Below are 23,011 nucleotides of genomic sequence, written 5' to 3'. Positions count from 1 at the left end.
GTTGGGAAAGGGAGCTTAACATGTATACTGTTGTATAATTAACATGGGTCCTATACACATTGGCTTAGGAGTAACATGAGCAGGACAATATGGAGTTGTAACCTATCAGGATCCTAGATCCACAATCACAGTACAAGAGTTACAGAAGCACCACCTCCGTATTTTCCCCACTGGCAATGGTTGGTCATTTTATTACTACTGGCCAGGGGCTGATGGTGATCACCAGTGATCACCTCGAGGGGACCACACTTCTAATAGGATGACTTTCTGGGTCTGTTTTCAGAGCAGTGTGTGGGGCTTTTAGTGGATCAACAAAGTGACTACTTAACCAGCCACAGTTAAAAGATATCTTATGATTGTCCACCTGACTAGCTGAGTGGTAGCATGCTAGCCTTCCACGTAGCGGGCCCAGGTTCGATTCCCAGCAGGGTTGGAGATTTCCTCTGATCATGGACTGGGTCTTGTGCTGTCATCAACATTTCGTCCTCATCACCAGACTGCAAGTTGCCCAATATGGCGTCAACTGAAATTGGGCTTGCAATCGGCGGCCAAACCTCCCCCAATGGGGCCTTCCGGCCAACAATGCCATACAATCAGTTCATTTTTTATCCTATGATTACTTCAATAGCTAAGTACACTTCTATCCAATCCAAAATAAGTTATCTTTTACAACTGTTGCTTGTTTCAATTATTTTTTGTGAAAAGAGAGAAGTAATATCAGAAGACAGCCGAGGTAATTATTTATCTACATCTTCTTATCTGCAAGAAAAATGCGTAACATATGGCTAATTTAAATCCCACAGAACAATATTTAAACTCAAGTATTAGGAAGGAAAACCTCTAAGTTCAATTTAGAATCCAGAGAGGAAAATTCACAGCCGTAACTTTTACAAGGTATTAGAATAAAGCAAAGATAATACAAAATTCTATGCACTTAATAATTGAACAATACTCACTCATTCCAAGCATTAGCATTACAACAGCCTGTAGGAGCTCACAAGACACCACTCGAGTTTTCCGGTCACCCGAATTCAACGCAAGGTCAATAATCCTTGGCAGGAATTGGTCTAAACAAAAATAGCACATAAAAGACACATAGGCTCTGAAAAACAACTACAAATAAAATACTGACAAGATACTTATATTCAATCTACAGTCACACAATTATTATTGCATGACTATCATCTGTGATATGAACTTCTTGTTTAGGTGCTGGTCAAGAGCGCACATAAATTTTACAAAAGGCACAACATTGTGCAATCTGTAATAATGTTATTACAGGCAGCACAGTTTATGCATTTTGTAAAATCCTGTGATATGTATAGAGATTAGGTTTTTACAAATTAACTAACAAAAAATGTAAAAACAGCAATTAATCAATCACTATTAATAATGCTATTTAGCACAAACAGCACCATAACAGGTTTTGAACCAGCAGATTAGTGTCAGAAAACTTTTCATGCGTATGATTTCATTTTACTTCAGTTGAACATGTGATATTGGCTATTCTTGACTGTGCTGAAAGCTTCTTAGGCTCATTATGACCTACTGACAAAAACAATGTAAGAAAAAGGACTATTTTCCTGTAATTGGATCTAAAAATGAATAAAAACAATATGAACAACTTTCTACGATACAAATGTTCTAAGCTGAGAGAGAATTTAATCTCTCAGCCAATTAGTGACAAGGAGCAATTACTCTCATTGTATACAAATGTTGTTAACGAGGAATGATGATAATGTTAATACAAACTTCATACTGAACTTAAAGTGAAAAATGTGTTAAATGATTTTCACTTTATTTCCAGCATGGTCTTATAATGTCTGCTAGCTAAGTAGTATCTAGCGTATCTTATCACAAATGAATTTGTTGACGGTGGTGGGGACGCACCATCATACTGCATGTACCACTAAAGTTATATGTGGCCTATCTACATCTACATACATATTCCGCAATCCACCATACGGTGCGTGGCGGAGGGTACCTCGTATCACAAATGGCATCTTCTCTCCCTATTCCACTCCAAAACAGAATGAGGTAAAAATGATTGCCTATATGCCTCTGTATGAGCCCTAATCTCTCTTATCTTATCTTTGTGGTCTTTCCACGAAATGTAAGTTGGCGGCAGTAAAATTGTACTGCAGTCGGCCTCAAATGCTTGTTCTCTAAATTTCCTCAGTAGCGATTCACGAAAAGAACACCACCTTTCCTCCAGAGACTCCCACCTGAGTTCCTGAAGCATTTCCGTAACACTCGCGTGATGATCAAACCTACCAGTAACAAATACAGCAGCCCGCCTCTGAATTGCTTCTATGTCCTCCCTCAATCTGACCTGATAGGGATCCCAAACGGTCGAGCAGTACTCAAGAATAGGTCATATTAGTGTTTTATAAGTGGTCTCCTTTACAGATGAACTACATCTTCCCAAAATTCTACCAATGAACTGAAGACGACTATCTGCCTTCCCTACAACTGCCATTACATTCCCCACAACTGCCATTACATGCTTGTCCCACTTCGTATCGCTCTGCAATGTTACGCTCAAATATTTAATCAACGTGACTGTGTCAAGCGCTACACTACTAATGTAGTATTTAAACATTACGGGATTCTTTTTCCTATTCAGTCCAGCACTGATCCATTTCAAGGGCATTTTTCTTTGCCATCATCTCCTCTTAAATATCAATTGCTTATAAGCCATACTGCGTAACTAGCATGCTATGTCAGAAGACAAGAAAGAATCTTGTCGATTGGAGAGATTGTAAGAACTGATTCCTTGTATATTTTATTGCATTCTCTTTCCATTGCCTGTTGGCCAAGTTCTGGTGGTGACATACTAGGTAAGATATGAAGTCAGGGAAATAATCTTGATTTGATGCCAATAACAATTCTCACTGTGTTTTTTAACTGGACACCAATCTTGCTGAACGATTCTGTCTAACCCAAGCAAGTATGCAGTATTCAGCAACAGAATATATAATCAATTGGACAACATGTGTAAAGTGTCTGATTACACCCCCTCGCTTGTGCCAGTCAGCTTTCTGATAATATTGTTTCAAGATTGAATTTTTTGTTCAGTTATTTCACGATGTTTTCCAAATGTCAGAGAGCAGTTACGTATTAAGCCTATGTACATAGAACTGGGTTAAATACATAATAATATGAACTATAACAACTTGACAAGTAATTGAGATACTCACTGAAGTATGTTTCTACAAGTATGGTAACTCAAAATGTTTCTTTACACACCTAACACCTCGATATGTGCATCATTTGTGGCACAACAGACATCTAATCCATATTTCAATTCTCTGCAAGTGTTTTGCAGCATTGAAGGCTCAAAATTTGAGACAGCTGCTCATGCACGATTGTACAGATCTGGTGCAAACTGGTATCGGCTACACTTTATTCTTCATAAATCCCCACTGAAAAAAAATCAAGTGGCATAATGTCTGGGTTTCTAGAGGGCCAAGTAATCAATTGACAACCTCTCCCAATACCAGCAACATGGGAACTCTTGATCCAAAAAATCCCTCGCAACGTTCTTGAAAGGGTGTGGTTCACCATCTTGTAGAAAGGTCACATCATGAGGAAATTAGTGCAACAACATACGTAGACACACTGTGCCAAAACTGAAGGCTCCACAAAGAAGAATGGGCCTATAAACCTATCCTCCAACAATTCAACCACACATTCACTGCCACAAGCAAACCAACAATAAATGTCTCAAGTTATTAAATTTTATATAATGATATGCTTAACCCAGGCACACTGTATTTAGGATGTGGGTAGCAGTTTAATAAAGCTCAAAAGAAGTCGATATTGTACTTATGTTGTTCACATGGAATACAACATCTCTTTTGTTTATTGGCTTTTGGGACAAAAACTCCATTGTTTATATGAGGGTAATCCCAAAAGTAAGATCTATTTTTTTGTAAGTACATAGACCTGTTTATTTCTACAATGGTTTATATCAGTTTACAGCTTGAAATTTTAGCTATTTTTTGACATAATCACCATTTCTGTCAATGCATTTTTGTAGATGCTGTGGCAGTTTTTGTATGCCCCCATGTCACACCAGCTTGCCGCCATACTGTTCAGAAAGTTATGAACCTCTTCTTTCACCTCGTTGTCAGAGCTGATTCACTGGGACCACAATTAATGCTGACAGGTACAGTGAGACTCTGAAAAAACTCAAATGGGCAATTCAGAACCGGAGAAGAGGCATGTTGAGTAAGGGCATACACATTCTCACAACGCTCGCCCACACATCACTCAGCAAACTATTGCTCTCCTACAACAGTTTCAGTGGAACATAATCACCCACACACCCTATAGTCCTGACTTGGCACCAGTGACTATCACCTGTTCCCTAGGTCAAAAGAACATTTGGCCAGAAATCGATTCAGCTCCGATGATGAGGTGAAAGAAGACGTCATAACTTTCTGAACAGCATGTCGGCGAGCTGGTATAACATGGGCATACAAAAACTGCCACAGCGTCCACAAAAATGCATCGACAGAAATGGTGATTATGTCGAAAAATAGCTAAATGTTCAAGCTGTAAACTGATGTAAACCATTGTAGAAATAAACAGGTCTATGTACTTATAAAAAAATAGGAGACCTTACTTTTGGGATTACCCTTGTAATATCCATTTAGTGTATGTACATCCTCTGGTAGGGTTTGTTCACCTTCTTCAAAAAATTTGCTTTGTACTGGTAGAATAGTATCATTTGCACAGCAGAACTTTTGAAGAGTTGTCACCAGAATATCATCTGTGTACAAGTTAACTGACTGTGAGAAAACACTGGTCCTTGAGACAGTACATTTTTATCTCAAGTGATTTACCTGAACATTTTCCTAAACTAACTCTGAATCGGCAATTTTGAAATATATTCTCCAATATTTTACTGAGCTTAGCACAACTTAAGGTTCATTTCATAGTAAGTAGTAGTTTATGTGCGTATACACTATCACATGCTGCAGTTAAATGAACAAATGTGACAATTTTTTGGGCTCATTATAAGTTCATATCAATGAATGAAGTTACATCTAAGACCTAATCACGACAAAATCAGTTTGACCTGAGTCCAGCCTGCTCTAAGGGTAATCTGCTGTTAATAGCTGTATATGTTATGCTGTAAAATAATCTGTTTAATAGTTGGTAGGTGATCTAAATGATTACTGGAAAATCTCATATAAAGATGTGAAACAAATACTAACAAAGAGATAGAGGGGCTGACCAGTACTTACCTCAGCTCAGTACAGCCGATAGATACACAAAACAGAACAGAAAATTTACGTTCCTAGCTTTTGGAACTTCGTTCCTTCATCAGGGAGGAGAGGGGGGAAAGAAAGGGAAGAAGGGAAAGTGGATTGAGTTACTCACAACCCAGGTTATGAAGCAACAGGGAAAGGTAAACAGGGAGGGTAGCAAGGATGGAGGCATGTTTGTTAGAGGGAAGCCAAAGATATTCTACTGTAAGTGCTGTAAGTACACTGAAATGGAAGCGAAGACATCCAGGCAAATACAGAGAGTGTCCTTAACACACTTCAGGAAAACAATTTCCAGGAATGTTTCCAAAAGTGGAAACACCAGTGGAGTCGGTGTGTTCAGTCAGAAGGCGACTATTTTGAAGAAATGCATCACAGTAGCATGTAAGTACCACCATTGTACAATTATAAGCCCATTCTTAAACCTTCCCAGTCACACCTCATATGTAGAGAAGGAATTGGCATTCTTAATGGTGGTTGTTTCCGTACCATCTTTACTGTACCTTCCATTATTTCAATGGTGATGATTTCAATTTCATGTCAATGGGAGCAGTTAGTTGTTTTATATTCCTCTTTGTCTTGAAGAGTGTAAATTAGGGAGCCATATATATGTGATGTAACATAAGCTATCAGTTTGTATCGTTAGATGTCTGCCCTGCCAGTGAAGCATTTTTTTTACTGCTGTATGTGACTCCTGTACAGCGATATGGGCTAAGTTGCAGTTTATAACTGGCCTGCTACCAAGTTCACTTTTGTTTTAACTCACTCTTTTGATGTTTAGCTGTAAGATTAAAATTTGACATCCAAAACACCTTTTGTTGTTAGTTTTGCAAACAATCTTTATAAACTTTGTGTTCTGTAGTTTTCCCCACAGGGGGCAGGGGGAGGGGGGGGGGGGGGGGGCAGTATCCAATTCAGCCAACATTTGCGTAGACTTTTAGCCACTCTGTTGTAATAGAATATTGCTTAAAGTGTACCGTCTTTGAGAATGATTGTATGCCTCACACCATTATATTAAGTAGTCCATCAGTCCCACACCCCACATGTAATCTGGAAAGGTGATAAGAAGTTTTTTTACCGATGATCAGTATACATTGTTCCACAGGCGTTGTTAAAGTTTCTAAAAGCAGTCCAAAACTCATAAAAAAATGAATTTTCCTTGTAAATCTAGTGTAGACGTATTGACAAAAAACAATAGTAATGCCCTTTGGACACAGTAAGAACATCATTACCTATCGAATGCCGACACTAATTTCTTTATAATTCTCTAACATCAATTTAGTTTCTGTGACAGTTACAGTTTGCATTCAGTGGACCCTTTCACTATTAAAATACTAAGAACATAAAAAGGTGATGGTAACTTTCACATAAGAATGACAAGAAATACTTACCAAAAAAAATGGTAGCCCTCATATCATTAAATGGCAGCATAAAAGGAAGGTGTGTTGTGTGACCCCATGCAGTGTTGACAGCAAGAGGATCATTAGCTAGTAGAGCTGGAGTGATATCAGATCTCAATGACCCCAAAAACTGTAATATTCTCCACTGAAGCCTTACAAGTTCTGTCTGCGGCAGCTCTGTAGAGCCTCGTTTAAACTTCCGGATCCTTCGTCGAGGCTGATGCAATTTACGCTCAGTTTGCAACACTTGCAATTCCATGTCCTTCTCCAAACCTGCACCTGTAATACACATTATTAATATTTTAATAAGTCAACATTTGACGCTACTCTGTGAATGAATATAATACAAATAGAATTAAGGCTTTGTCTAATCTCACTTGACATTCCACACAATTTACTGAGCAGCTGGTGTTTCCAGCATTATACTTATTTTTTATTTTCAGGTTTTACTCATCAGTAGCGTGGTTTTAAAAAACCAAGCTATGAGGTGCGGATAGAAAAAACCGGACTGATGCTGGAAAAAACATTTATTTACAATTATTTACAATTTCATGTTATCTCCTTCAATGTACTCTCCTCCTCGGTCTCTACACCGCTCCATACGAATTTTCCACTGTTCATAGCAATGCTGCAGATCATTTTCGGTAAGTCCATACATTACTTCCGTCGCTTTTTCTTTTACTGCTTCAACAGTCTCAAATCTAGTTCCTTTCAAAGCTGACTTGACTTTAGGGAAAAGAAAAAAGTCACAGAGGGCCAAATCAGGTGAGTAGGGTGGATGATCTAAGATGGGAATGTTGTGTTTTGCCAAAAACGTCTTCACTGACAACGCACTGTGAGCTGGGGCATTGTCTTGGTGAAGGATCCATGACTTTTTTCTCCACAAATCATTCCGTTTTCTCCGTACTCGCTCACGTAGGGTAGCCAGGACGCTAATGTAGTAATGCTGATTCACTGTTTGTCCCTCTGGTACCCAATCAATGTGCACAGTCCCTTTGATGACAAAAAAAACAATCATCATTGCCTTGAATTTCGATTTTGACATTCGTGCTTTTTTTTGTCGTGGAGAACCAGGAGTTTTCCAATGCATCGATTGGCGTTTAATTTCGGGATCGTAAGTAAAAAACCACGATTCATCGCAAGTAATAACATTTTGTAAGAAGGTGGGATCACTTTCAATGTTTTCCAGGATGTCAGAACAAATCATTCTTCGGCGTTCCTTCTGTTCAATTGTGAGACACTTTGGAACCATTTTTGAACACACTTTGTTCATGCTGAAACTTTCATGAAGAATCTGTCTAACACTTTCCTTGTCAACTCCTGTTAACTCAGACACTGCTCTGATTGTTAAACGGCGATCTTGTCGAACAAGTTTACCGATTTTTTCAATTTTTGCTGACAATGGTCTGCCAGTGCGAGTGTCATCACTGGTGTCTTCGTGGCCATCTTTAAATCGTTTAAACCACTCAAACACTTGTGTTCGCGATAAACAATCATCGCCGTACACTTGTTGTAACATTACAAACGTTTCACTTGCAGATTTTTCTAGTTTGAAACAAAATTTGATGTTAACACGCTGTTCTTTCTGTACACTCAACATTTTCCGACGCACAGACAAAACGTCAACTACTTAAAACAGACGCCACGGGCAGACTGAGTGCAGGAGGCAGATGAAACTCGAGCAGTAGGCGGAGCGAGAGTCACGTGACAGGCCACGCGACTTTCAGCCTTATTGCATTCGTTTTATTGTTTCACCAGTACTAGTCCGGTTTTTTTCTAGCCACACCTCGTATATTTAAAGCTGGTGCTACATAATTATGTCAGGCTACTAGCAGTGTACAGTCTACACTGCAGCTATGTGTAAGGACAGCATTACACTACCTCAATAGCAGCCACTTAAGGGCCAATGTTAACTACTTATCCTGGCCTGCCTAAGTACACGATAATAAAGCATCCCCCCCCTCTCTCTCTCTCTCTCTCTCTCTCTCTCTCTCTCTCTCTCTCTCTCTCTCTCTCTCCCTCCTCCCCCCCCCCCTCCCCACCCCTCCCCCCCTCCCCCCCATGAAATTTTGTTAAACTTCCTTGGTCCAGCAGATGAACAACATTCTGACCTGGACTGGCTTATTTGCACGGACACTCCTCTGCCAAATGGCTGCTCCATCTTGCTTAGTGCCACTTGCAGACTGTATTGTTTTCTGAGGTAATTTATTACTGACCCCTCCCAATCACATTAGCACATTCCCTGGCAAGGAGTGGGGGTGAGGGGAGGAAGTGAACCTGTGGGAAGACACACAGGCACGAGCATGCCCTTGTGGAGCGGAGACAGGCAGGAGGAGTGGGAGGGGGGGAGGGAGAAGACAGAGGGAGAGGTGTTATGATGGGTGATAAGACATTACATTTGCGCCATAATTTCACCTGGAACAATTCCAGCCGATCCACTGCCCCCCACCCTCTCTGCCCCCTACTACTCCCCCTATCCATAGGTAAAGCCATTTCCCCGACTTTGTGCAAGTTCTGCCCAACTGGAAGTTACATCAAAGTCTATAGTATCACAGATTTTTCAGTCATAAAACCATGAAGATACTTCCACCAAGAATACAATGTGCTAAATAGAGATACAATCTAAAAACATTCCATAGTTGGTATGATATTTAAGTTTTTCATTGACACTTAAGTAAAATGAGTATTTATTATTAGAGAAATGAAAGTAACTATAGCAAATATTTCTCTAATAATAAATACTCATTTTACTTAAGTGTCAATGAAAAACTTAAATATCATACCAACTACGGAATGTTTTTAGATTGTATCTCTATTTAGCACATTGTATTCTTGGTGGAAGTATCTTCATGGTTTTATGACTGAAAAAAGTCGGGTGATGCTGAGGGAATTAGATTAGGAAATGAGACACTTAAAGTAGTAAAGGAGTTTTGCTATTTAGGGAGCAAAATAACTGATGATGGTCGAAGCAGAAAGGATATAAAATGTAGACTGGCAATGGCAAGGAAAGCGTTTCTCAAGAAGAGAAATTTGTTAACATCGAGTATAGATTTAAGTGTCAGGAAGTCGTTTCTGAAAGTATTTGTATGGAGTGTAGCCATGTATGGAAGTGAAACATGGACGATAACTAGTTTGGACAAGAAGAGAATAGAAGCTTTCGAAATGTGGTGCTACAGAAGAATGCTGAATATAAGGTGGGTAGATCACGTAACTAATGAGGAGGTATTGAGTAGGATTGGGGAGAAGAGAAGTTTGTGGCACAACTTGACTAGAAGAAGGGATCGGTTGGTAGGACATGTTTTGAGGCATCAAGGGATCACAAATTTAGCATTGGAGGGCACCGTGGAGGGTAAAAATCGTAGAGGGAGACCGAGAGATGAATACACTAAGCAGATTCAAAAGGATGTAGGTTGCAGTAGGTACTGGGAGATGAAGAAGCTTGCACAGGATAGAGTAGCATGGACAGCTGCATCAAACCAGTCTCAGGACTGAAGACCACAACAACAACATAGCAAATATGTGAACTGAAAATATCAAAAGCAATGTTGTTGTTGTTGTGTGTTGTTGAAATAGGGATGTGTGTGTGTGTGTGTGTGTGTGTGTGTGTTTTATTGCCTGTTTCCCACAATTCTAAAACATGTGATTTTGTTAACTGCACTGAGTGCCAATTTTCATAAAGTACAATATATTTGTTCAGGGAACATTAGACCAAACAAACAATCTGGAAATAATGCTGTTGGGACTGCTATGTAGGTAGTAATGTCACGGATGAAGTCAATTAACATGACTTTTTTTTTTCTTTAATACATTTATGCTGGCTCATCAAAATTAAAGATTATACGAATGAGACAAAGTAGATATGCACAATGAAAGGAGTCTGGCATCTGCATATATGACACACAGCATATTTCATTAGTATTTGCATTTGTAATGAGTGAATTTTAACTTGCCAATGGAGTCTCTGTGCATTAGAAATAAGAGAGTAATTAGTTTGAGTTGTTCTATAATGACTGTAGGAAATGTAAACTTGTCACAAACATCTCAACAAAATCATCTACCGATACCTGTAGACTTAAAACTGCTGTGCCGTTAACCAACAGCCGTGTGTAGTTTCATCAGTGTCATTTGAACCAGTCTCTTCAAGCTTTGATAATGGGGATGTGGATTTAAGAAATGTGGGCAAGGTGGGGTTTCACGGATCAAATATTACATTGCGTGCTTTTTTGGCAGTAATGAGAAAAATTACTTAGTAGACTCCCCTTGCATCTTCTGTATTTCAGTATAGGTATATAATATGTTTTCCATTATCTAATATGCATTTTCTGTATTTACACTGCAGTTTTAGTTTTTATGATGTAAAGTGGATCAAATATGATAAAGTGTGGTTAAATATGACACAAATGTAAGCTTTAGGCTACACTACAGCTCAATCAGTTACCAGAACTTTATTTAGCATTCACATTCATTGGCCTTGCCACCTGTCAACCAAATGATCACCTTTCAACCTAACATAGACCTACACTATGCTACAGATCAATCTATCACAACAACCAAGATATCAGAGGGATTCAGTATCACACTTCAACCCAATAGTGGATTTTCTACATGCTTTGCAGAAAACCTAAATTGGGATGGCTGGACAGAGTAAATGCCATCCCCCCCAGAATATGAGGTCAGCATCTTTAACAGTTACATAACTTTTTTTATTTACATACAATTTGTTTCAGATAAATTATAAAATGCTGTTTTGCTCTCCATCGCTTTACACATTAAGGACAGCTCCTGGTGACTCCTGGATGCTGACCCTGCAACTATGCCACTCCAGTCTGTTCGGAAAACTGGCTCCAGGCCTGTAAACATTCAACTATGCTTCAGGTACGTCTTCAAGTACTCCCCTCAGTCTCCCCAAAAAACTGAGCAACAACCCCTCATGATGAGTGAGATGTTGAACTCAGGAGAATTACAGGACATTACTGTTTTTGTAATTTTGATCTTGACACTATTTTCTGGTAAAAGCATTACATTATGATGGAGAATAGTAATATGACATGGTGTTGCAGTTATGTTATTTCATCATGGGCATGGGGAGGCAAGTGAGAGGCATTGGGAGGGAAGAGGGAATTTATGGGAGGGAGGGAGGCAGCAGAAGTGGTAGCACGTGGGAGGAGAGTGTGGAAGGCAGGACAATGGGGAAATGAGAAGGTGAAAGGTGGAAGTGGGATAATACAGCAGTGAGAGGGTGGGAGGTGAATGAACTGATGGAAGGTAAATGAGGGAGAGACGGAGGTTAGAGGAATGGAGTGAAGAGCCAATACTGCATCATTAATGAAGTGTCACTACTCACATAGGTCCAGTGTGGATTGCAAATACCGTATGGCAGCGAAACTTGGTAGATATGCTAATGTGTTAATGCTGAACCAATTTATGCTGAAAAAACTGCTCCAATTTTGTCCTCCAGGTGCAAGTCTGGTGCTGTGCAGCATCTTGTCGACGTCTCAGGTGCTCATAATGAACAAATTGTGGAAGTGGAGGTTAATACTTCAATCACCATTATGCCTTTCTCACTTGTGAGAGGTTTTCTGCCAGCATCTTGATCCTAATCCATTACCCATGGAAACATTTCTACATGTCTCTCTTGCATTCACAGTACCAGACTTGCATCTGTCGGTCAAAATTGGAAGCAATTTTTATCAGCTTAACTTAGTTCCACTTTAACACATTAGAATATCTACCAAGTTTTGCTGCGAATTACAGCCCACACTGGACCTCTGTGAGTAGCTCACCTTTAATTACAACTACCCAGTACTTACCTAACACATCTTGATTGCCCTCCTTACTTTCATAACTTATTCACATCTTAGAAATCCTCTGCTTTCACCTTGATGATTTATGTCATGGGAGAGGTTCATTTACTTACAATCTACAGGTTAAACAATAACTCTGCAACATGCTCATTGAGCCATGATAAAAATTGCTGTTTTGAAGGGCGCGCCGCAGCGCGTAGTGTGAAGCAGTCGCCCTCCGTTTCTGGCGACGGCGCCACTGTGGCAATCGCAGCTTTGGTGTCTCCCTATGGTGGGAAAGGGGAAAGGTTGCCTGTTCAAGTGCATTTAAGGGGCGCTATGAGCACGCAAGTTGGTCAGTCTGGATCAGTCTCTCGTCCCCAGCTTGCTAGTCTGTCTCTCGTCCGCAGTTGTGAGGCAGTTAGTGTCTGTCTGTCATCCGGAGTGCTAGTATATCTTTCGTTCGGATCAACCTTTCAAACCGGCAAAATGAGAGTCTTTCCAATCCGCCAGTAAGAGAACTCAGCGAGTGGTCCCTCGGTCGGGGCTTAGTTCCTCCATCTGACTCTGCGCATTAAGTCGCCAGTCTGCTCGAGTTTGCTCAGGCAATGGTCAAGGCGGCTGGATCGATCAGTCAGTCGGTCGCGCACTGAGACACAAGATGACTTGTCCGTCTTGAGCATCCGCACATGTGAGATCGCCACCGTGCTGTATAGCGAGGGGTAGTGGCTTCGCGGTCGACACGAGAACAACAGGAGTCAACCCACGACATCAGTCTGGCCGGTGCGAGCTGCGACGCCATGAGATGGTAGATTGGTGCACCTTCCTGCGTCTGTTGAAGCGGCTGGCAGCAGACGGTTCGGGAGAGCAATTTGGGGGTGCTGCGACAGGTCTTCTCCAGAAATCTTAGTTTATTAGAAGTTAAGTGAATGGCGATATGTTATTTCATTTACTTGTTAAATTCTACTTGTTTTCTTGGTGAGGTTACCAGCCATTTTGTTTTGGGGTCGTCCCACAATTCTTCTCCGTTTGCCTACCCGTGTCAAGGTGGTTGTTTATGAATTGGGTGGTCCGTTTTTCCTTTGTGGAGTAGGGGCAGGTTAGAGCAACCTGTGGTTCGAGTTGTTCGGTAATCTCCCTATCAGTCTACCGTACGTTAGTAGCTGCCTTTGTCATGTTTGTCAGATTTCGTATTGACGAATTTATTGCTTGGAGTGTAACGGCCTAATTCCTGAAACATGTTTTGATCTTGCCTATCATCTTGAGAGGCAGTATCCGTGTACTGTAGAACATCTTAACTTGTTTGGCCAACCCTGTAGAATTTTATATAAGATTGCATTTCATGGCTTTTATTTAAATGATCATTTTAGTATATAAAGTTGCCACCCTTTCACCATAAGACTTTTCTTAGAAGTTAAAATCAAGTGGCACCTTCGGTGAGAAAGTTAATATTTTAATTTTAGTGTTTTCTATCATGTCCATCCCTCCTACAGGGTGCATAGTTCGTGTGCTTGTGTGAATTGTTAAAACTTTTAGTTTAAAGTAATCTGGTGTATTGCAGATTTGCACCAGTGAAATCTTTCATAGGTTGTTGTGAGGGGTTGTAACTACGGACGTGTAAAAAGGGAGCGGGGCAAGGTTCTCAGCCCGAAAGCTCATACAGTCAAAAATTTGTTTCTTTCTGCCTCAGAATAAATTTTAACTTGATATTTAGAGGGTGCTTTCTGCTTATAATTTTAAATCTGTTTCTTTTAAAAAATGCTTTAGGCACCATTAAAGTGAATAAATTACCATTTGTTAAAAACTAATTTGCTAATGATTTCATCAGTTACTCCCTGGCAACTACTTCCATGCTCACATAGTGTGATTAAATGTGTTGATGTTCTTGATGAATCACTAGTAAATAAAATAAATTTTTAAGAACATTCCTTGAAAATAAATCCACAGTTCACTCATTACATGATTACCACTGTTCATTATGAACTGATTAACTAAACTCAAAAACACACATGATATGTGTGAAGCACTGCTCAACAAAAATATGGGAAACAAATAGCTCCTTTTTTCTGCACTGAAATCAACTTTCTGCAAAGAAGTGGTGGCTTTAGTCTTAATATTTCTCTTGCTTATCTGTTAACTGTTGGCCGAATAATGAAAAACATTCAACAATATTTAAAATATGCCTCCCCTTTGCTTTCCTTTATAAAAACATTTGCAGATTTCCACTTGTTATCTACTTACCTGAAGAAACTACAGACAATTCATAACAAACACACATCAAGTATTGACTACATCAAGTACTGAATCACGACCTTTTACAAAAAAAGAGGAGAGTTTTTTTTCTAAACTTCTCTCAATCACACTTCCGTCAATCAATCACTCTTCTGCCAATCAGACATCTATTAACTACAAATTTAAAAAAAAAAAAAACAGCACTATATTTTGAAACAAACAAAAATAGTTTGACAAATTACATGAACATTTTACAAACCCTAAAATTAAATAACCAAATTAAAAAAAGTAAATACATACCTAAATTAAAACATATGCATTCATAAACACAAAAATATTGTTTAAAAAAAGTAGTATGCTTACTTTTGCTCTGAAGAAATGGTTCCATGTAAGGCAAAACTTTTGTTATCAGTGTATCCATATCCTCTGAAGGTATTTCCTTTGTCCACTTTTCAAGTGAATCCATTGCATTGTGGCCTAATTCCAAATAACTATTTGCAATACTGAAAATTATCTGCAAACAAATATTTCACAGAAGTTGTTCATTCTCAACCTTATAAAAATTCAAGGAAGATAGTGCATTTGTTTATGAAAATGGAAAAATTTGTAACCAGTAGCAGTTTAATGCCTCACTAGAGGTTCACTTTACTTATGAAAAAAACTACATGAATTAACTTCTAAGATACCTGGTGAAAATGAGAAGAGAAGCAGCATCTGCAGAGGCAAGGAAAAAAATTTAAAAATAGGTAATAGCTCTTAAGTCTGAATATGAAAAGAGGGAAGGGATGTGAGAAGCGAAGAGACATACTCTGCAGGAAGAGATGAATCGGAATGACCATACATTAAGAGTGAACTGTTGTACAATGGCTTACAATATCAAGAACCAGTACAGAGATTATTACACAACAGTTCTAAAAAAACATGTGATTTATTTAGCAAAACATCTTTCAGGACTACATTATGCCATTATCAAGTTATGTAAAACTACGACACCACATATCATTACAACATATTACTATACAAACTAACATATATGTAATTTAAATATAACAATATTGCCCTATAAAACAATGGAAAATCAAGGTTGGAATATCAACAATTAGAAAAAGGATAAATTGCTACTCAACATATAAAGATGATACATTAAGCTGCAGACAGGCACAGTGAGCAGATTGTTACACACTGGGATAGCAGAGTGCAATGGGAGAGGGGTGGGGGAGGAAGGGGAGTAGAAAATGAGATAAGCAGAAACAGGAAGAGACTGGTGGGTGTGTTGGCAAAGGATGAGCACAATGAGGGTTAGGAGATATGACTGAAAGAGGTGGTTATATGACCGATGGGGGTAGAAACTGTTGGGTGGACACTATGGGGACATAGGTTGGGACTGGAATGTTTTTGGAGTGGGGAATGTGTTGTAAGGGTAACTCCCATCTGTGCAGTTCCAAAAAGCTGATGATGGGAGGAAGGACCCAGATGGACCAGTTGTGAGGCAATGGTTAAAATCTAGCATGTTATGTTCAGCTGCATGTTGGGCCACAGGGTGGTCTACTTTGCTCTCTGCCACAGTTTGGCAGTGGCTATTCATCCTGATAGACAGTTGGTTGGTAGTCATACCAAGATGATAAAGCGTGCAATAATTGAAGCAGAGGTGGTATATCACATGGCTGTCTTCACATGTGGGTCAGCCTCTGATGAGGTAGTATCACGGTACTTGAATAGGAAGTGCTCAGTGGATGTGTTAGGCAGATTGTGCACCTTGGTCTTCCAGAGGGATGTTATCCCTGTGGCAATGGCGTGTGATCAGGAGTGGGATGGACTAGGATGTTAGGGAGGTTGGGTGGGTGACATAACACAACTTTAGGAAGGGTATCTTGGATAGGATGTCCCTCATTTCAGGGCATGATGGTAGATAATCAAATCCCTGACAAAGGATGTTGTTCAGTTGCTCCAGGTTGGGGTGGTACTGGGTGACAAAGGGAGCACTCTTTTGTAGCTGACTCTTGGGGGTCGCAGAAGGATTAGTGGGTGTGTGGGGATATGGGACAGGAAACCTGTTTGCAGACTGGGTCTGGAGATGGTGCTTGTCTGTGATGGCATTTTTGAGACCTTCAGCAGGCAGCTGACAAAATGCAGGTTGGTGGGTTTAATATGAACAGAGGTGTGGAGACAGCCATCAGAGGGGAGTTGGTCAATGTCCAGGATGGTGGCACACTAAGGAAAGGAGAACCTAGTGTAGCAGACGGGAGAAAAGGTGTTCAGGTTGTGAAGGAACGAGGATAGGTGTCTTGGCACTGAGTCCAGATCATGAAGACATGATCAATGAACCTGGATTAGACCAGTGTGGTTTGGTGTTTTGTGAGGCTAGGAAGATATCCTCTAGATGTATTATTTGAAAACAGTCTTTGTTGCAAAATTCTTCATTTGAGGGTTGTCTGTACCGACTTTACAATAACTGAAGGTATTTTAAATCCATCTTTGCAGGCACGGTACAAAATACAATAGTGGCAAATGAGGAAATACCTGCCAAAAAATCTTAAGTACTGACACCAACATCTTTTGTAATGAACTGTTTTTTAGATGGGCAAAGCAAGCCAAATGGTATATGTATTTTACCAGAACCACTGATGTTATTTTATTTCAATAAAACAACACACTTCTGTGACAAAAATACACATTTCCTTGGAGACACACAACAGTTTTAAAAATACCTTCAGTGATTTCAGAAATGACCTCAGAAAAAAACAGCTCTCTTGGAAGAAGTGTATAAGGCAGGGAAGTGTTGTGTAAACAAACACTATAGATGACCACCAATAAAATGTTGGTTCTACTATGTTTATTACTGCCTGTTATTACCCACTCCACTATGTTTTGTCTATTATTATTTAGGTACTGTGTGATTTTTCTTTTGATAAATATATAAGTACATACCGTACAAACTGCTAGTGACTGCCACAATTGTCTTCTTTTTACTGTCCACACTTTCTAACATATAAACTACTTTCAAAGTGCTAAAAAGGTCTAGAATTTAAAAAAGTTTATAAAATACCACATTTTACAATGTACTTGTTGTGAGAATGTCACAATTCCTGAAATCCACTGCCCATGGCCTCTGGCCTGCCAAAACGCACTGCAGTCCTGGCTCCAGAGATAGACCATGAAAATTCGCCACCTTATGCCACACAAACAGATCCAGCCTGCGGGCAGATGGTGAGACTATATACAACGGACAGGGCCTGTATATTAGTGGGAAACAATGGGCTTCAGATCGGCATGCCCGAACTGTTAGACATACCTGCAGAAATCGCCTGCAGTTTTAGCCCATCACAGAAATCCACTCATGTGGCCAGCTACTCATGATTCACAGACAGCATGTTGATGAAATGAGACTGTGGTGATCAATCCATGCAACAGATTACTTGTGCGAATACTCTTGGACTCAATAAAATGAGGATAGGTATCAACACACCGTAATGATGATTGCTGAGCTGCAGACAGGCACACAGAAAAGACAATCACACTCTCACAACCAAATTTTCAGCCACAGCCTTTGTCAGAAAATGAGAGCGCACACACATTCACACAATCGCTCAGACAAAAGTCATGCATACATAACTGCCTTCTCTGGCCAATGCATCTACAGTCTCCACGAATCAGATCCAAACAAAAGACTCCTCATGTCTTCCTGCCTCTCTTCGCCAGGTGCTAGGCTAGCAGCAAGAAGTGGTGGCAGCACTGACTGCAACCTGAGGGGTGTGGTAGGAAGGGGAGAAGCAGTAGGAATTAGGAAGTAGGGAAGTGGCACATGCACTCAGTCGTGTCTGACCAGTGACAATTCATGACGTCTCTCAGTAAACAAACCACTCCATCTACTGAGAAAAAAACAAAATTTTTCCAGAAGTTTTTCCTTTTTTTTAAAATTTCCATAGTATTTCCCTGATTTCCCTGACATGTTTGAAATTCCCTGATATTACCTGATTGCCATAACTTGTGGCAACCCTGACACTAATCAGCTACAATGATGTGTCCAGGATTGTTGGGTTTGTGGATTTTGGGGAGCATTTAGAAGATTAGTATGCAGGCTGTCATTGAGGTGAAGGAGGAAATGGATTCAAGTGAGAGATTTCACTAGTATCTGGAAGAGCATTTACAACAACAGCTCCGTAAGTTATCCTACTGCCACCTTGGAGAACCACTATCCAACCCCTACCTTACATGCAATGGTGCTCCTCATCAACCACTCATAGCACCCAGACTCTGCCCAGGTGAAATTTACAACTTGCAATATCCCCCAAAAGTCACTACCAACACCCTACCAAATCCAGAGCTGGAACAATCTCAGAACACTGTTGTTCACCTTTCCACCAAAATCATTAGCCCCCCACAGAAGTTTCTGTCCTATCCATAGACCTAATTTTCAGCCCTACACCAAAATTTAACCTTGTTGGATTTGTCAAAGACTTACTCTCCTCCAGATTTCAGTAATGGAAACACTTCTTTGATACCAGACCTACCAACCAAAGCTAATCTAATCCTAACACTGAACCTTGCCTCTCCCTGTTCATATCACCATCCAATCGTGATCTCGCTCTGCCCCCTCCCCCTCCCCAAACCATCCCGTTGGCATAAATTTGTTTAAATTGAACTTTGACTCACCATCCTTACACAAGTACCTTCCTGAAGACACCAGCCTCTGAGCAGGAAAAATGACAGCCATACCAGCCTCGAAACAAATCCTCATCATCATCATCATCATCATCATCATCATCATCATCATCATCATCATCATCATCCAACCTGCAGCCAAAGATAACACCACTGTCATTATGAACTACAATGACTACCTGACATAAAGCCTGCCAGTTGCTTGGCTCCTCTACCTACAAATTCTGCCGGAGTGATGCCATCTCAGAAGTCCAACAAAATCTCCAGTACCTGCTCAAAGCCTTAGGCGCTTCCCAGAACTGTTCCCATGAATCCATTTACCTTCTCACACCCATGACATCCCACACACCCACCTTCTCCGGTACACTTTCAAATAAATTCATGGCTCTGCATTGTAACACTTTCCATAATTTCTTCAGCGGCATCACTTTCTAAATAAAATTCAATGACATTTCTCCATCCGCATAATTTCCTAAAATGTTTACAGGCTCTGCAATACCGAACAACTCTGCATTGAATATGCAACTGAACATGGAGCCGTTAATAGTGGTTCGTTGACACTCGGATGTACACTATCACATTCTCTGATTCAGCCTCTTGCGTCATGAACAACTGTTCGTTCAATCAAATGCTGCTGGCAATGTCTTGTGCAACTTATAGTAGAAAATTGCAGCAAAATGCTGGAAGAGCTGCAGCGGATAGGCACTTGGTGCAGGGAGTGACAACTGACCCTTAACATAGACAAATGTAATGTTTTGCGAATACATAGAAAGAAGGCTCCTTTATTGTATGATTATATGATAGTGGAACACACACTGGTAGCAGTTAGTTCTGTAAAATATCTGGGAGTATGTGTACGGAATAATTTGAAGTGGAATGATCATTTAAGATTAATTGTTGATAAGGCGGATGCCAGGTTGAGATTCATTGGGAGAGTCCTTAGAAAATGTAGTCCACCGACAAAGGAGGGTGGCATCCAAAACACTTGTTCGACCTATACTTGAGTATTGCTCATCAGTGTGGGATCCGTACCAGGTTGGGTTGACAGAGGAGATAGAGAAGATCCAAAGAAGGGCGGCATGTTTCGTCACAGGGTTATTTGGTAAGCGTGATAGCGTTACGGAGATGTTTAGCAAACTCAAGTGGCAGACTCTGCAAGAGAGGCGCTCTGCATCGCGGTGTAGCTTGCTGTCCAAGTTTCGAGAGGGTGCGTTTCTGGATGAAGGTACCGAATATATTGCTTCCCCCTACTTATACCTCCTGAGGAGATCTTGAATCTAAAATTAGATAGATTCGAGCGCACACGGAGGCTTTCCAGCAGTCGTTCTTCCCGTGAACCAAATGTGACTGAAACAGGAAAGAGAGGTAATTACAGTGGCACGTAAAGCGCCCTCCGCCACACACCGTTGGGTGGCTTGCGGAGTATAGATGTAGATGTAGTACCAGGGGGCATTCACTAAGCAATTCAACAACTTTTTTCCTTCCTCGGCCAATTTTGATTGAAAAAATCCAGATTTGTTGTGGAACATCTTAGAATATTCCCACTTGAGCCCTTACAGTTTCATGAAGTTCCAAAAGGTGGCGGCAATATACATAGCAGTCCAAATGGCATCTGTAACAGAAGTGTGTTTCACGCAGAGAGCCGTCATTGAGTATTTTTTGGCAGACAACCAGAGCTTCACAGATATTCGTAGGCATCTGCAAATGTCTACAGAGACCTGAAAATGAACAAAAGCACTGTCAGTCATTATGCAATGCATCTGTTATTGCAACGAGGTCACGCAAAGCTGTCCAATCTCCACCATGCCAGCCAGCCGCACACAGCTCCTACAATGCTGGACTCTAATTTGATGTAATCAAAGGATCACAATCGGGCAACTCACTGCACAACTGGATATCTCTGTTGATACTGCTGACACATCCTTTGTTGGGGTACACAAAGGTGGATGCCAGCTCAGTTCCTCGTCACCTAACAGAAGATCATATAGACCAATAAAGGACAATCTAGCCATAATTGCTCTTGTGTTATAATGTTGATCATGAAAATATTTTGTCAAACATTGTCACGGGTAATGAAACCTGGGTTCATCACTCTAAACCGGAAACAAAATGGCACTCCCTGTGTGACAAAGCAAGTTGGGATCTTTTTACTTTCTCTCTTGTTTTGCTATCTGCTCCCTTATATTCATTTTTTAATTTTTTGCCTGATCGCCATTAACATGCATGAGTATAATCTGCATTTCCATAAAAGAGAAAGGCTGACCCTCAGTTTTAAAGAATGTAGCACCAGATATAATTTTGTGCTTAGTTTTATGTATATAATTAATTTCCTACTTTATTTTGACCACTCCTAATTAATAGCTTTGTCATAGTGTGAAATCAGTAATTGTCTCAGGACTCGAATTCTATTGTTGGCTTATAAACAAATATAAATTCTGTAATAGTTACTAACATTTGGAAGAACTACTACCAGCATTCTTAAAGTATTTATTTGGCTCTATTTGAAAACATGTTAGCAAAGCCAGCCCTTATGTAATTCCAAAATAATTACCAGATTTGTCACAAGCATTGTTTGCGTAACTATATCTGTTAATTTCATTATTTAAACAAATAATTCAGCCTAACCTTTGTGGTAGAAGGAACTGTTCGAGAGGAGGAATTTTTCTATATATTTAGTTAATTGAATGAGTTATGTTTTAATTGTAATTTCTGTAACTTAAACATCAAAAAATATATAGTTTCAGTGCCTATTATTGTGAGGATATATAAAGGCCTGATTTTTGGTCCCATGACAGTCAGTCCACAGCTGATTTTCAGATGAGAAACCTGTATTGGTTAGATCAAAAACAATGCATCAACTTAACCATGAAATAAGTCTAACACAAATAGGTCATGTGTTAAAATAATGAGTGTCTACCCAATAGTCTCACACGTGCCCTATTATTCTGCAAGAACTGTGTCGTTAGGTTTTTACTACTCACAGATATTCAACGGTAAACTATTGTAGCGGTATGCTGACGTTTGCCTGCAAACTATTAATGAGGCTTATCAAAAGTTAACCAATAGTGAACTGGCCATATTAACTGCGTAATATTGGGGGGGGGGGGGGGGGGGGGGGGGGTTATGAACAGTAAAAGTAAAGAACTGTGAAACGCAATCGTGCAACTGTCGGCTACATCATTTACAGTAGTCAGTGTTGAATCTTCACCCCTCTTTTTTCAGCCAGTATGACAACACATTATGTCACAACGAAGACTATCAACGAAGAAATTAAGCAGGCGAACGTCACATTTGTTGCCCTACTACTGTCTTTGGGCACAATAAATTAGGACTTATGAACTTTGAACAATGAACTCGAGCGGTTTACAGTAGACCGATTTTAACAGAGGACATGCAACAGTCAATCAGCACATGGCTTTCATGACTACAATATGACAGCAGCCAATCAGCGGGGGGTTCCATTGAAGCAGCCACTGAGTACAGGAGCAGCCCATCAGCATGCAGGTGGATAAGCCGACCGGGATAAACAACTCGCCTCACCGAGAAAATTACAACTTGCAGCATCTGTGCAGATGACGAAACAAGATAACAGCTGCAGCAGCAGCAGCAACTGCAGAAGACGAGTGAATAAAGATAAAGTAATTCATAGCAAATACCA

At 40.1% G+C, this 23,011-nt stretch overlaps 1 protein-coding gene across 1 annotated transcript in view; it reads right to left on the bottom strand.

The window, feature by feature from the left end:
* The window catches only part of LOC124803212 (DNA-dependent protein kinase catalytic subunit-like), a 561,762-nt gene that overhangs the window by 395,017 nt on the left and 143,734 nt on the right, over window positions 1-23,011 (bottom strand). The window contains exons 13-15 of the mRNA XM_047264427.1: window positions 15,055-15,205; window positions 6,668-6,955; window positions 957-1,067 (exon numbers count right to left, since the gene is read on the bottom strand). Coding sequence (XP_047120383.1) covers window positions 957-1,067; window positions 6,668-6,955; window positions 15,055-15,205 — 550 coding nt within the window. The remainder of the gene's footprint in view (window positions 1-956; window positions 1,068-6,667; window positions 6,956-15,054; window positions 15,206-23,011) is intronic.

The sequence above is a fragment of the Schistocerca piceifrons genome, chromosome 1 (assembly GCF_021461385.2).
Source record: "Schistocerca piceifrons isolate TAMUIC-IGC-003096 chromosome 1, iqSchPice1.1, whole genome shotgun sequence".
Classification (NCBI taxonomy): Eukaryota; Metazoa; Arthropoda; class Insecta; order Orthoptera; family Acrididae; genus Schistocerca; species Schistocerca piceifrons.
This window is presented reverse-complemented; position numbering and strand designations above follow the sequence as displayed.